We start from the raw sequence: 15,938 nt of genomic DNA, 5'->3' as shown, positions 1-15,938 counted from the left end.
AACTAAAGAGTCACATTCCCCCATTGATGCTCTACTTCTGGTGCCAGATCTTGGGAATCAGATACACATGCAAATTAATAGAGCTCATCAAGTTACCTTCTATCAGCTGAACCACGGTAACCAGCCCGGGGTACTCTTCTCCTATGGCAAATGAGAGGTAAACACTCAGTAACTCACACCTGGTGTCTATACTTAATGCGACTTAGCTGCTTGCTTTTCAGGCCACAACAGTCCAGGGCACTCACGGCATGCACATATTCCTCACTGGTTCTGTTAAAAAACCCTAAACCAACAAACATACAAAAACAAAACTAAAGACACTAAGTTCAGGTACTTTCACGGTTAAAGAGGGGTTCCCATTTGTATTTAAATTTTGAACTCAAGTATTTTAAATAACAAGGTCCTTTTTAGGAACCCTTGAACCTTACTGGACTTTAGCGAGAGTTCCCAAGGATGTTAAGGGACGCAGGCGAGACCTGAACGGCTGGGAGAGGGAACTCGACACCGCCCCGACTCGGGGCATGGAGGCAGCGGCAAAGCTGCCTTTTCCCAGGGCACGTTCCCCGCGCTCCGAGGGCCAGGACATGCCCCACGACAAAGTCTCCTGCGCCACCCGATGCAGGGCCGCAGCAAGTTCGCAGACAAAGAACGGGACGCGCCGGTGTCCGTCCTGCCGGGGCGCTGCTGTCCCCGCGGGGCTGCAGGGACGCGGCCGGAGCGCCCGACCCCGCGGGGGGCTGTCCCCTGCCCCCAGGCCGGCAGAGCCCCCGGGCAAAGCTCGATGGAAGCAGGCGGGCCCCTCTCGCAGCCTTTCCCCCGCTCCTGCCCGCCGGACGCTTCCGCGCCGGCTCCGCGGCCGGGGCCTGCCCGGCCCAGCCCGGCGGGCAGCGCGGCCAGGGTTAACCCTGAGGAATGCGGCGGGAGGAATGTGCATGCAGATGAGATGGATGCTAATCTCATGCTAATGAGCGGCGGCCGTGGCCGCCCGGGGCTCAGCCGGGCTCCCCGCGCCCAGACGGCAGCTGGGCTCTGCCGGCAGCCCTGACCCGCCGCCGCGGCGCGGGCGAGGCGGCAGCCCGGGCATGGTGGACTGAGACCCGGCAGAGGGCTTCCCTGGGCTCCCGCGAGCCCCCGCTCCCGGCCCCTTCCCCGGCCCGGGTCGGGGCTTTTCCCGCTTCCCGTCTTTCTTTCTGTCCCTATGGAGCAGCTACCCCCGCCGTCCGACCATGCCTAGGAAAGCGGGGAATGGGCAGCTTCCCTTACCCGATGGCTGGGAGGAGGCGAGGGATTACGACGGCAAAGTCTTCTACATCGACCACAACACCAAGCAGACCAGCTGGATCGACCCCCGGGACAGGTGGAGCGCGGGCAGGGAGGCGGCGAGGCCCGGGCGGGCGGTGGGCTCGGAGCCGGCAGGGACGGGCGGGGGGCGCGCCGGAGGGTCCCCTCGGGACGGGCAGCGGGGGGCACAGCGTGCCCTCCTTCCCACAGGCACAGGTACAGGCTTGTTTCTGAACCTGTGGCTTGAGTTGGTGTTGGGGCGGGGAGGGAGGGAGAAGCCTGTGGAGCTTCTCTGGGAGCGGCCGGGGGGTTGCTGGCATTTGGGGAGTTCCCGACAGGTACCAAAGTTTGCGAGTCCCTCCCAGACCGGAGGCGCTGGCTCCTCACCCTGCGTCTTCCCCGGGCGCTGCGGAGCGGGGCCGCCTGCCCCGTCCTGGGTGGCGGAGCATCCCCGGCGCCGGGCCCTGCCGTGCGGCCCCGCTCCCCCGGCCCGCCGGAGCGGTGCGGGGCTGCCGGGGAAGGAGCCGGGCCAGCCGGAGGCCTCGTGTGCTCGCTAGGCCTCAGCCAGCCCAAATCCGCTCGGCCCCCGCCAGCCGGAGTTTGCTGCCCCTCCCGTGCTGAGCTCCGTGAAACTGCTGTGGAAGTGCTGCAGCGAGGGAAGCGCCCTATGAGGAGAGGGCTGCTCGGCCCGGAGTGCCCGTGGCAGCTCTGCCGGCTGGGCACGGATGCTGGCTCTGTGCGTCGGCTTCAATGACTGTTTTTAATAGCTGGATTTTTAATAGTTGGATCACAGGCGCACAAGATACCTAGTGCAAAACATCTCTTCTGTCCCAAGTGGTGCTGAAAAGCAATTAAACGCCAAAACTTTGTGCATATTATAACATATGATGTTGCAATTGGAAACAGTGCAGTCTTATTATCTAAAAAAAAAAAACCAATCCAACTTCTAAATTTATGAAACAAGCAGCACTGAATTATAAATGAAGGCCTTGTTTTCTATTTCTCAGGTGAACTTAGAAAAGGTGGTTGTGGTGAAGCTTGCTGGCTGTAAGTTGCAGAGGGAAGTTTTGACGAGCATCATGTGCTGTGTAAGGCCTACTGCTCAGTCTTACTTGCTATAATAGCAAATTCCAGTAGTGGCAAACTTCATGCTTAAACTTCTCTGTACTTCACAACATGTTAATTACCTTGTAAATATCAGTGAGATGATAAGTTGTACAAGACAGTGTTATTTATTGCACCTGGCATTCTTGTTTGGTTGGTTGTTTTTTTTTTTTTTTTAATGCAGGCAGTATAAAACTTCTATCTTTACTGTCTCTAGAAATAGTGGATATGAAGTTTTGTTCAGTTTTAGACCTTAAATTTGTGTTTTCAAAGCAGAATAGAAGATGGTGTGATTGAGATAAAGCAAAATGTGATATGGAATGTTCTAATACTGCTTCAAATGAGTAGACTACTAATTTATTCTGTACTATACTATACTACTAATACATTCTGTAGTCCTGAAAAGTTCAAGACTATTCATATTTGATGGTAAAATTTGAGTTTTCACTCTCATTAACAGAGTAGACAGTGAAATAACACTTGTGTGTTTGCCATCCTGTAGGGATAGGATAAATATTGTTTCACTAATACCTTACAGGTGAAAGGGAAACCAAGTCCTGAGACCTTACTCCTTTAGTTCTCATTACAGATTATAAAGACCTTTTTTTAGAAGAGTAGTGTTTGAAATAATTGTTAACCTGTGTCAGTCATGCAAAACAAACAAAAAGGGATTTTGCCCTAGGTACCTAAGAGAATCTATGCTTTAGTGTACGTGGCTCAGCTGTGAAGCTGAATTGCCTGCACAGAAGAGAGCCTGACAAGCTCATTTGATGTGCAGCTTGAAGTATTTGTATTTGCAATATCTCTGTTTGCAGTCTGTATTTATACTGGTGACTTGTTTTGGAAAAGGTAATAAGAAATTCGTTAAAGTCTTGTGATGAATTTGCTTTAGATTCAGTTTTATCTTCCATGTATTTAGAGAATATTCATTTGGAAGCCATACAGAACATCATTTGAGCTTGCTGTCAGAAAAATTGAGAAGTGATTTTCCAAGTTTGTCAATACAATAAAATCTGGATCAATGTTGTTCTAAAACTTACAATAAATTGTCAAAATGAAAGTAATGGATTATGAAGAATGACTGAAAACATGTTGCGTTGTCTGGTGATACTTTAGGACTTTCTTTTCCCCCAACTATTTTTTCTCAAAGAGATCATAATGTTTTCATGATGCACCTGTGGAATATTATAGTACACAGGCTTCTAAAATGTTTCATTGGTAAAGCAAGTGTAAAATAGATAAGTTTTTACTGACAATATTCCTTCTGCTCTTGTTGCACTTCATTCCCTGGATGATTACATAGAAAAGTCATGTTTAATGTTCTAAAATAATTTTTATCCTCTTTGATTTAGAAGATACAAATACTGAAGACCAGTGCTGTGAGACGTTAGCCATATGTTTGTAAATTGCCAGGTGTATTTGAGCACAGTCAGGAACTTTGTTACCTTATACCAGTATGTGAATTAATTCACCAGATGTGAATTAATATTCACATCTAGAAATAAGAAAGCAGTTGAAAATGCCATATTTGAAAGCTTCTTGGAAAATTGTGCTTGTGGTTGTTATGTTTTTTAATATTTTTTCTCAGGTTCATTTCTAGAACATGCATTTTTTACTGCTTACATGGTGCAGGGCTGTTAATACAATTATAGCCTTGTGTACAACCATGCAAAAAAGCTTACATCAGCTTCAAGCTTGGGACTCAGTTTTCAGTTTTGCCCACTTTATGTATCTGAATAATCCCACTGATGTTAGAGAATTTCACACTTTCAACGGCAATAGTGACTTAGCTTGTGTTTTGGGAGCATTGTGGAAGCTTAAGGGTTTTTAATATTTTGCAATGTTCACCAGTGATTTTTCTCTCCAAACACTTACTGTTCTGTGCTGATTTGTTTTAAAGGCTAGTGGCCCAAAAGAGAGGACTCTTTAAGATCTATCATTCCGATAGACTGAGAGACATAAGGGCTAGAATGTGAGAGTTGTAGCAACATTTTCAGTCACTAAATATATAGATTTAATTCCTCTGTTCATGACTCCCTCAAGCTACAGCAAGCTGAGAACTTGCTGGTCATGACAGTTCTTCTGGAACTGGCTTATTGTAAGCAGGGAAATAGCGCAAAGTATGAATTTTATCCTCCTACTACTTGACAAAAATATTAAAACAACTGTGGACTGAAGAGGATGAAGCAGATGAAAAGGGGAGAAAGGGTTAGAGGAATGCATAATTTTTTTGAAGTTCCCTTGAAACTCTTTCAAGTTTTGGAATACTGAGTAATTGTAAAGTATTGCTTTGGGATTTTTTTCCCTGATAATTAATAGGGGCTAGGGGTGGGACAGGAATTTAGAAAGGAATTTTTTTTTTCCTGTCATTCAATACATTTTAAGCAGTCTTCATGTTTGTTATATTCCTTACTGGAACCAATAGAGTAAGCATCAAGGAGGAGTGAAATGGCAGATGGGAATATCAGTACTCTGAATTTTTCAGCACTTGGATGATGCTTGGTTGTCTTACCATGAATTCAGAGCTTCTTATATCTTGGTTTCTACATAATAAATATTTCAATGCACACTCCTGATCACCATTGACTCAAAACAGATGTTTTTTTATAGCTTGCCTATAATGAGTTCTGTGTCACAAATTCTGAAGCTTCAAGTGATATTCATTTAAATCTTTATCTGCACTCCTGTCCCACTCCTGTCAGTGGTAAGGGATGAGATGCTATGAAAACAAAATTATCCTTTCTGTTCTCACTTTGCTTTCCACTGAGGACTAAAATATTTTAAAAATCCATTTGTACATTTGAAATAGTTTATAGTATACTTCTGCTAAAATGTTTTGAGAGTACTTGCTAACTGTATAACTAAGAAAGTGTTTGAGAAGCATTGGATGTGCAGAAAAGCAGAGAACTTTACAAGTCAAGAAATTGTGAAAGTTTGTTTTGTGAATAGGGAATGCAGTTTCCATTGCTGCTTTCATCTTTTGGGGAGGTGAAAACACTACAAATTTTAGCATCAGATTCTGTAACGTGTGCTAGTTTGTCTGAATTAGAAAATTTACTAGGTTTCAGCAATTAAATGTCATTTGCCCTTTTTCCATAGAAAAGAAGAGCAGTTTATTCCTTACTTTTTTGCTGAACTTGCTTTGTCTTGTCTTGTGGACAGCAGAGACTGTAAGGACTGAAGGTACTGAAGTTGAAGTTATTTAAGCATCCTGTCTCTTTCCTGGGCATTGCTGTAGCTCAGGGGTGCATGGTAAACAACTTTCAGTCTTCACAGCGTAGAAGACACTGGGCTCATTAAAGGTAGCAAATAAGAGGGAAGCAGAAATGAAATAACATGGTGAGAGGCATCATCAGAGACTCAAAAATACATTTGGATTGATTTTTTCATGCATGTAAGAAAGCTGTGCTGTGACAGATGAATAAAATAATAAGTGTTAGTTATTACAGTTTGAAAGGGATTGATCTTAATTCTGTTTTAAGTGCTGACCTCAACACTGATCATTTACCACTGCAGCAACTACCTGATAATAGCCTTTCTTTAGTCTGCTGCTTGCTAAGAACTAATTTAATGGCAAACTGTCACTGCTTTCTCACTTCATTTCTCATTCCCTTTCTATCTTTCCTTCCCTTGTTTTCTAGTAAGTGAGGAAGGAATGAGGGTTTCGTGTTTTTGATGGTGTGGAGCTGCTAAATAATTGTTTCGACATACTTTATGACATTTGAGCCTTAATAAGCAATGGTCAACTTACTCTTTTGAAAAATCAGTAGAGAATGAATCCTTTTGTGGCACTCCAAGATGTACAGCTTGAAATAATCCTGTAGTGAGATAGGGCAACAATTTTTTCCCTAAATATCTTTTTCTTCCCTGTTTCATCCTGTAGTATCATTTGCTGGTTTTTATCCCAATTCCGCCTAATTTATTCCTACATCCTTGTCTGCTCAGGAATGTGCATGCTGCCTGTAAAACTGTCTAGTATCTCATTCTGATTTCACTGACAGGTTGAGGACTACTTTGACTTAATTGATCTATATTTATTCAAAATAAAACCCATGATGCAAGTGCTGAACATGCAATGAGAGACGAGCTGTGTCTGGAGTTCTGACATCTTTATTTGTTTATCCAGTGTAAAGTAGAATTCTAATATTGCAGTGCTACTATAGCTGTGATAGTATCAGACAGTGTTAAAATACAAAGTGATTGTGTATGTGAGTTTTTAAACCAGTCTGTCATTTGCATGGGGCTGTGTGTTGTTGATTTTAGCATTAGTGAAAATGGCTATGCTAACTCCAAGATAACGCTTTTATTCTTTATTCCTCTGGAAGTGATAGAGCTGCACCGTGTCTTTCATCTCGGGGCATGTGAAGTTAACAAGTCAGGAAACGTTGTGGACTATTTGCTTATGTGTGCAAAGTATGTGCTGCTGGTCACAGCCAAGAACTGTGACCTGGTATGTGAAGTGGGACAAGTGCTATAGGCTGTGGTTTTTCCAGACCTGTGTCTGTAGTACTTGCCTACTAGAGCTATTTCAATTAAAACCTATCTCGACTTACAAATTAGTGTTACAATGGTTGTCATGCACAACATAAGACTTAATGAGAAGTTGTACACGTGAAGGAAAATAGTGAAAGTTAATATATACATCAGATATGAAAAATTATTTACAACTTTAGAGATCTGTACAGATTGCATTAGGAGTTTTTGATTTTTTTTTTCCAGTTAAATAACCTGTCTTCAACTGTTTGGTTAAAATTCTGTGCTTTGAATGTGATACTAAGGTTAGTCTAATAAGATAAGATGATTTCTCTACTTCCACTTACGAATGTTTGTAACATCAGTAGATAAGTTGAATTTTGTGAAAATGGTCTTATTTTGGTGTTTTGCTACCTTCTTCTTTTTAGCCTAAAAAAGTGTTATAGATATCTGTGATTTAACAATTTATACATCACACTGATGACTGAAAACTGGACTAGTACTCCTGGAAGTAATGGAAAAGATTGAAAATGGATAAACAAAAATTTACATACAGTAGTATTTCCATGGTGATACACTTTCAGAAAGGCATGAATAGAAATTATGCTAAGATTCCACAACTGTTATGCAGTGGTGTTTAAGTTCTTATGGATTTAAGCTACCTGGAAGGAGAGTAGAAAAGTATTCCAGGAGCATAATGCAGCCTACTGACTCCAAACTGGCATGGTTCTGCTTACATGTCCTCCTACTGCCACCTAAACTGAGCCCAGGAGATGATTTGGCTAAAATGAACCCCATTGTTTTAGGGCTGTTTTCAAGCAGAATCAGTGCGTTGTGTCGCTGATTGGGTACTAATGCTAGTGTGAGCCAGAAGGCAAGTCCAGAGCTGGGAGCACAAGGGGGCAATGGGCCTGCAGAAATCAAGATGTAAGTCAATGTCTTAGGTGTCCATTTCTGTTGTTGGGTGTCTCCATTGTTTTCTTGTGCACATCTTTGTGTTCATCTTTGCTGGGTGAGCCAGCAGGAAAACTGTCACAGATGTCCTGATTCTAAATATGTTTTCTGCAACCAAGAAACCTTTATGATGTTGCAGAATTTTTTACTGACCTTTTAAAATTTTGTTGCTGTGAAGCTTGTGTTGAAGAGAAATTTTTTCGTTGTGTGGTTGCAGAATTAGAAGCTGTTTTTTGGGAATGTGCTGCTGTTGACAATATGCTTATGAATAGCTAATTTCTACCGCTTATGAAAGAGATAAGAAATTCTTTGATGCATTTTTTTTCCTAATTATTAATAAAATGTGTTTTATGCTCTGGTGCAAAGTGTGTCACCAGAATGATGGTGTAATTCAAGATTTTTAATGTCTTATTGTGTGAAGCAAAGGGGAGCCATTTGTCTTCATGTCTTTGAGGTCATCATCTGTATGGACAACTTGACTCGTCCTTCATTTGAAAGGAGCAGCTAGTGGCTGAAAAGAGGAGTTATGCCTTATAGTTTTCCTTTTGTGTTTCTTCAGTAGTTTGAAGGGACTTGCATTGTGGATGTAGGTTTTGGGTCTTTTAAATAGCACATACTGAGTATTGACTCTTGCTCTTGCTCTTCCCAGTGACTTTTTCTGTGCAAAAATGTTAGTGATGGTGAAGTTCCTACCTGATGAAGTCAATCTCTGACTCTTGTTTTTAAAAGAGCTTCCTGGGGGAGAGATTCCTTCCACCCTTTGTTTAAGCATACCTTTTGAAAGCTAATTTGCTTTTGGATGTTTTTGTTGGTTAGGACTTGTGGGCTAGAGGCAGTCTGTCAGTTTATTCTGTGAACTGAAACGATCATTTGCATCTTATAGAACAAAATCAGATGCTGTCCTTTGAACTTGGATACTGTTTGTACTTGAAGAAAGGCAACTTTATCTCATCAACTCTGAATACATATTGTATTCAAAGTAATTGTGTGGGTATGTAAAGACACATTATCTTGGGACAGCAAACTTGAACTTCTGTATACTCTTGCTGTGTGCAATACAATATTTCAAGTTGGACCTGCTTTGATGTCTGTGCTGTTTTTCTCAATTCATGAAATACAACTTCAATCTTTATTTGAAAAGCAAAAAAGAACAACCTACTGGAGTGCCTACTATAATATGCTGATTGATTTGGTAAACATGCTTTCAGTATCTAGAAATATCAGTATTTTTTGACTTTTAGTACAGGGGAAAAGATCTAGGAGAATCTGTATTTTGACTAAACTCTGTGAGGACACGCTTTTTATATCAGCAACTTTCTCCTTGTTAACGAAGGAATAGTACTTTGCACACCTGTTGTTTCTTTTTAAAGTACTTTTAAGTGCTAAACTGCAATCTTGTCCATATGAGCCTTATTTTAAGGCTTATCGATCTGACCAGTGAAGAAGAATTGCTCTGATTCAATGCCTGGCCCTTTGATCATAAGAGATTACTTCCCTCATAGAGATAGTAATGTCTGCCTGAGAATTGGGCTAGGTTTAATCAGATGAGATGAACTTTTGATAGTCTGCAAGTTCTGTACAAGCACATCATGCCATATGGCAGAAAATATGCCCAATGCATGATGAATGTCGCCTGCCTTTTAGCTAAGTGGCAGGCGTATGTCTTAGTAGCATCTTGTCAAGATGGGTTTGACCAAAGCACAGGTGTCCCGTCGTATAGCTGCATGGCAGTGTTTTTATTGGGATCACACTGTGGAGGAGCAATTCTGGTCTCTTCTGCCTGTCACTCGCTAGGACATTTCTGGGCCAGGTATTTGCTGTGTCGTTCCCTTTCTGCTTCCAAAAGAGGAGATATGACCCACTTTAGCTAAAAATGTGGGCATTTTAACTTTGCTCACTGTCTGTGATGTACTGCAGAAAATTGTCAGGGAAAGACATTTATTCTTGATAGAGAAACAATGGGATTTTTCCCTTTGTCTAGTACTGTCAATGGTTAAACTGCAGTGTAGCCCAGAAATGTCTGTATCATGAGAGGCCATGATGATCTGATCTACAATGAGTACTCTTATTCAAAGCCCAGTCGCTCCATTCTTAATGCACGTTTTCTGATTATGCAAAAAATGTCAATGTAGAGTTAAACTTTTTGCCTCTCCACCGATGTTAACAAAATGTCTCTGTGAAAAGTCTTAATTCCTCTTAGAAAAGCAGTTAAAAATCAGTTTGCATCAGAGATGTGATTCAGATTTATGTGGTAGATTTTTGAAATGCTGTTATTAGCCAAATAACTGTATTTTTTAAGTGCTGTTATTTAGCAAGTGATTACAGTGTCATCCTGTGGTTTGATTCATGTTCCTGAACCATTTTGACTGTAGCCTGAGCAGAGCCTGACCGAGGGGTTTCTGCTTTTGGCTTCTGTTCCACAAAGTATACTGCAGAGACCAGTCACCAGTGGAGAAAGATTTATAGTGCAGGAAGGCTGAAACAGCTGGGAGATGAACTACTCAGGGAATATTTGGATGTTATTCTTAGTTTTGGGAAGGCGATGGGAAAAGTAGGGACATCCAGTGATATCTAATAGACTTTGCTTCTATGAAATAGACTGTAGTCAGTACTGCTTATGAAGCTTCCTTGACTTAGATTTAGTCTTTGGTGGGTTCATAAGAGATGCTAGTGATACCATGTTTCCTTGTGAGATAAGTGACATTTTTCATAGATTATCCACCACTCAAGTGTACTTCTGTTGTCATATGTGTGTTGTTTCTTGGGATGTGATTTAAATTTTACGACATTTTGTCTGTCCTGGTTTGCATTATAAATACCTATCTTGAGGTATCCCTGCATACATTGTTTCTTGGTAGAGCGTGAAATAATCTACTTTTATTTCTTTTAATTATTTTTGATGAGAGACGGCAAAAAAAGTCTTTCCTGAGAAACTCAGGAGACTTCAGAAGTTTAGGAGCTCAAATTTCATATAGGAAGCATTTTCTCAGTAGAAATGTATTAACACATTACTTGTGATCTTAATTTATTGTCAAGACTGTGACAGAAGTCATGATCTGCCTAAGGGCTCTAGGAGGCTTGATAATGGTTTTGTCTACTCTTGGGAATGTACTCCCATGTGTATCTAAGCCCTCTGTCCATCCAAATCTGATCCCCCTATCCCCAAGACCCAATGTGTGTTCAGTGTAGTCACATATTACAGAAAAGAAAAATCAAGTCCTTTTCAGTTCATTCTGTTAGTGCTGTCTTAACATATCCTCATCGTGTACAGTCATTTGTAATAAATTCTAAATTATGACCTTGAAAATGTTATTTGTAACTGTATTTTTTCTGAGGTTTATTTTACTTACATTCCCAGTAATGGAAAATTTTATTGTGTGCAGGATCTAATTCAAATGGTATTTTGGGTCTTTTGTTGCTTGAGACTTCTAGTGTGAAGTGCAAAGTCTTGCACTTAATCCCCCTTTTTAGTTTGGATGGAATTGTACAGTGGAAATGAGTTCTAGTTTGGAGTGCTATGGACTTCTCTCAGAAAGATTTACAAAATAAGTTATGGTATGAGTTTAAGGCACAAAACTATTTAGTATTACATTCAAGAATGAACAGTGACAAGCTGACAAAACTGGCATTGGGATGTCCATAGGGTTGGAGTAAGATTAAGAAAACTGAATAGTCCTCAGGTGATGTGATCTCTGAGGGTCTGACTTGAATTTCACCAGTTTCACCCTTCTGAAGTAAGTTATAGCGTTCCCTTTAATTTATGGATTGAGTAATTCATTATTTGGTTTGAAAAGTAGACATATGGAGAAACCCCAGAAATCAGTGACTTCTTTTCTGTATTTTCGTGTCTTAGTGATTCTGGCCAGTAGGAGTTTTGTCAAAGTTTCTCATATTTCCCACATTCTTTTATGGTTTGCAGCTATGTTTTATACAGAAGTGCCTGGCTGAGGTGGTGCTTTAATGGGCTCCAGTGTGAGGAAGGATTATTTGGATTTGAAGTATAAAATATTTAAAATATATTTGGCTTAAGCACTGAGGAGTAAATGGGCATACATAAGAAAATGCAATTCAAGGCAGCAATCTGATGGGGAATTGACATGACTTCTTTCTGTTGCAATGTTTGAAATGAACTGCTAACACATTTACAGTCATTCTAATGAGTAGTAGAATGCTGTGGATGTGAATAATCATATGAAGCCTCTACAGGACATTCCTGAAATAGTGTTTAACTGACTAGAGATATTATGGGATGCAGGAAAGTATACAAATACCATAAGCCTTTTAGTCAGGCTAGCCTGGTCAGTGGTTTACTACTGCAGCAAGTAAGGCTGACTATGCAGGATGATTTAGTACACAGTAAATAGATGTTCTGTTCAAGTTTCTGATCTCTGCATATTCTTTTCTGGTTTTTTGCTTGTTGTTTTTTTGTTTGTTTGTTTGTTTTTTGTCTCTGCTATTGATAATCCCTAGGCTCTCATTTTGTATCTACTCTTGGAGAGAAAGTTAGTGAACTGAAGTTTGAAGTTTGCTAAGGGGTTGTTGGTTAAGCAGCTGTTGGCTAAATTAATGATGCTATGGTCTAGAAGATGAATAAATTGCTGATAGTAAAAGAAATCATTATGGTGGTATGAATTTTGGGTTTTCGTTCTTGCTTTAGTCCTTGTTTGCTTATGTGGTTGTTATTCTGGCTCGCTTGCTAGCATGACTTAGAGTGATGTAAAATGAGCCACAGGCTTCTATGCTGTAGCAGGTTGCTGATTTGCATTCAGGACCTGGCTGGCCTGTTGGCTCATGCATGAAAGACATCAAAACTTTATTTTTCCAGGCAAGATTTTGGCAAGAAAATGAGCTTGGAGGACGAATGTAGAACAGTTAGGGATTTTTAATGCAAAGCCTTTAGAACCTCCTAGATTTGATATTTCATGTCCTTTTTTTCTTTTTTTTTTTCTTTTTTTTAGCCAGGTTTTGGTGAAAAATTGTAATGTATCTTTTTGCTGGCCAAAGTTGTGGTGCCTAGTATTTTAAAAAATGTATGAAGAGTATTTTAAAAAAGAAACAGCAACAAAACAAACTCAAAAAATGCCCTGAAGTAATGTTCCCATAATCAACACTTATGATTAATCATTTAATCAATTTAATTAATTTTTATTTTATTCTGAATTTGGCTGTTGTCCTAGTTAGTTAAGCAGCTTCATCCAGCTGCCTGAAATTCTTGAAACATTTTCACTGCAGGTGTCTGATGTTGAGGGATGACAGTATTTAAAGAACCCTTCTCGTGGCAGAACTTATTGAGGTAGTAGGTCATTGCTTATTAAGGTAATAGGTTTCTAACAGATCTGTTGAGAATAAACTCAAGTTTAAATAGCTATTTTGTATAAAATAGCTACTTTGTAATACTGTATTTGAATTTTTTTTAAATGGCCAGTGTTAGAACTTTGTCCAAATGCCCTCTTTTTCTTAGGTGTGGTAGGTACCCATTTGTTTAAGACTTGCTGAAATGTTTAAAGCTGATGTTGTACTGATGATGAACACAATAACATTCAGATACCATGAAAGATCTCATATGGCCTTGATGGTGGTGATGTCCTGATGAAGATTTTGTTTACATAATAACTTAGTGCTTAACTTTACACATGAGATCATTGGATACTTGTAAAATTTTTTATGTGCAAGAAGCTTAAAGAGTCTCAACTTAAGAATGGTTGCATCTAAACAGAAGTATGAGCACCTACCCTGGAAATCTAGTCCCATGGTCACCTGAACTGTAGTTCTGAGGAGAACAGGTCATAGGTCTCTTTTGGACCAGCTGATCCAGAAGTCAGCTTTGAGAGCTGGGAGCAGTACTTGAGCAAGTTTCACTTCATTATAGTGTCCGGTGGCCCAGGAGGTTGGAAGCACTCTGAAACCACACTTTTCCCTGTTGAGATGTACCCAAAGAGCATTACCTCTGTATTTGTCCTTGGAGTATCTCCTTTGGCTGTGAATCAGCCTGACATCACTTGATGATGAAGGGGAAAAGGGATATTGAGATGGTAAAATCTTTCAAAGTGCCCATTCCTATACTGTGTGATATTTTGTCTTTTCAAGAATGTTTACACTGAAGTCATAGAATTCTGATCATAGCATTCTAATCAGGGAGCATAAATAAGCTTCCTGATGCAGTGTACAAACTCATCAAGGTCCAAATGAGGCAATTTAGGGACAAATGTTTTCCTCTAGTGTTAAAACCTTTGGATTAGCTGTAAAACTATCCTAAGAATATACCTGGTAATAGAAATCAGATATTAAGTTGGAAAGCAGGAGAGTGGGCAGACAGTCTATATGATGAATAACAGTCTTTATTTTTAATATTTTTTTAAAATAAAAAGAAGCAAGCACAAAATTTTACAAAATCCATGTTTACTGTTCTATTTCAGAGAAACACAGTAGTTCATTACTGTTCTACCTGTTTGCTTGAGATATATTTGATTTTCATGTGAAAACATACATTTCTTTCAGACAATAAAATGTCTTTCTATGTGTTACTTCTGTTTGATGCCGGTCTTCAGTCATCAGTACAGATCTATTTGTGGAAATTTGTTGTGCATCAGAGTAGAAGGGTTTAAAAGCAGCAAGAACAAAGATGAAAAAGATGCCATTAAAGATCATAACAAAAGTTTGTAGTACTTCTGCATCAGTGAAAAGTCAATTTACCTTTTTTAATAAAAGTTATTCTTATTTTGAGAAGTTTGATCACCTGAACACAATCCCTGCACATTGTGGAGACAAAGGATAAATTAGGTATAGAATGTGTACCACATGAATACTGACTTTGGTCATCCATACAAATGTTGAAGTAACAGCAGGCAACTGATTAATTTTTTTCAATAGAAACCACAGTCTTAACTGTAATACTATTCATTGTATTGAAACTGATGGGCCAATGTATAATCTAATCTGCATCCCAGAAGAGCTTTATAAATTGCAAATGGAATTGCAATTATTTACTGCATCAGAAAAAAAATTGTCAGTGTAGCCTGGGATTTGTGGGCCAACACTAGAGTAGGTTGCCTTGACTGCTTATGGGTATGACTCAGAGCACCCTGTCTGGTTTCAGAATTGTCCTGCATTGGGCAGTAAGTTGGGCCAGACAACCTTCAGATGTGCCTTCCCTTCATTTTTTACAAGGCATATGTGGGTAAATGCAGCTTTATTAGTGTTAGATCATCTAATTAACTAGATATCATATTTTGGAAAAGGATACTAGTTTTAGCAAGGTGAAGTGTTGATGTAATCTATGTAAATGCAAGCAAAGTACTTCTTACCCTACCCAGCATGAAGTCCTTAATCCCAAACACCTTTGCCTCTAAAGGACAAATGACATCATCAAGTAGCTGTGGGACAAGGAGACTAAAATGTGCTGTATTGGAATGGGAATTAGGAGGGTGGTTGGAGGTTTTAAGTGCTGTTTAGCAGTGTAATAGAAGTAACTCAACCACTTCAGTAGTGTCTAAAAAGATTTAAATCCTCAATTTGCTGTAGCTATCAATTCTATAAGCAAAAATATAGAAATTAAATTTCTTTGTCACTTTAAAAACCAACTCTGCTGTTTGATATCAGTGTAGAACTCTAACACCCTGGAGTTACTGTGTGAGTTCCTTGGTGAGGAAAATATGGATTACATGTAATGATTGGCTTATTAAAGATATCTCTGTGTGGGCTACATAATTTGCAGAATAATGTTAAAGTTACTACTAAATGTACTAGAAACATCTTATTCCTTCAAATGTGACTTTGGAAGAGACAACCTTTTAAAGTTTGTTCCAGAAGGCACTTTGAAAGATGGATGATTGAAAACAACTCTCCTGAATGGCACCTTGCTGTACTTCATAGATCATAACAGCTTTTATTCACCACTGTGATTGTTTTTTAAATTACTACCTGTGGATGAATACTTGAAAGAATTGGTCTGCTGGCTACATACTTGGTTTGATTGAGGGCTATCTTGAAGTTGCCTTTAAATTACATGGGGTTCTTGATGATCCTAGCATTTTGTAATCTTTTTTGTACTACATGGTCTGTTTTGTACTACATTGTTTCTTAAATTCTTGCAATTTTAGGAAGAATAGTAATTATATCTTTAATTA

General features: G+C 39.9%; 2 protein-coding genes across 8 annotated transcripts in view; one reads left to right on the top strand and one right to left on the bottom strand.

Annotated features, from left to right (window-relative positions):
* The window catches only part of DCTD (dCMP deaminase), a 60,105-nt gene extending 58,047 nt beyond the window's left edge, over positions 1-2,058 (bottom strand). For 2 of the 4 annotated variants that reach the window (XM_032748120.3, XM_072928350.1), the window contains exon 1: positions 1,669-2,054. In XM_032748120.3, the coding sequence (XP_032604011.1) occupies positions 1,669-1,730 (62 nt within the window). In that variant the 5' untranslated portion in view covers positions 1,731-2,054. Of the gene's footprint in view, positions 1-96; positions 142-1,668 lie in introns of all 4 variants that reach the window. The other 2 variants (XM_072928348.1, XM_072928349.1) reach the window with 2 other exon arrangements.
* WWC2 (WW and C2 domain containing 2) overlaps positions 677-15,938 on the top strand; it is a 95,982-nt gene continuing 80,720 nt past the window's right edge. For 3 of the 4 annotated variants that reach the window (XM_072928347.1, XM_072928346.1, XM_072928344.1), the window contains exon 1: positions 1,342-1,357. Coding sequence is in view for 1 of the 4 variants with exons in the window: in XM_030271290.4 (XP_030127150.4) it covers positions 1,227-1,357 (131 nt within the window). In the remaining 3 variants the exon portion in view is untranslated. Of the gene's footprint in view, positions 1,358-15,938 lie in introns of all 4 variants that reach the window. The other variant, XM_030271290.4, reaches the window with a different exon arrangement.

Source organism: Taeniopygia guttata, chromosome 4, assembly GCF_048771995.1.
Source record: "Taeniopygia guttata chromosome 4, bTaeGut7.mat, whole genome shotgun sequence".
Lineage (NCBI taxonomy): Eukaryota > Metazoa > Chordata > Aves > Passeriformes > Estrildidae > Taeniopygia > Taeniopygia guttata.
The sequence above is the reverse complement of the archived record's forward strand: the minus strand, read 5'-3'. Positions and strand labels throughout refer to the sequence as shown.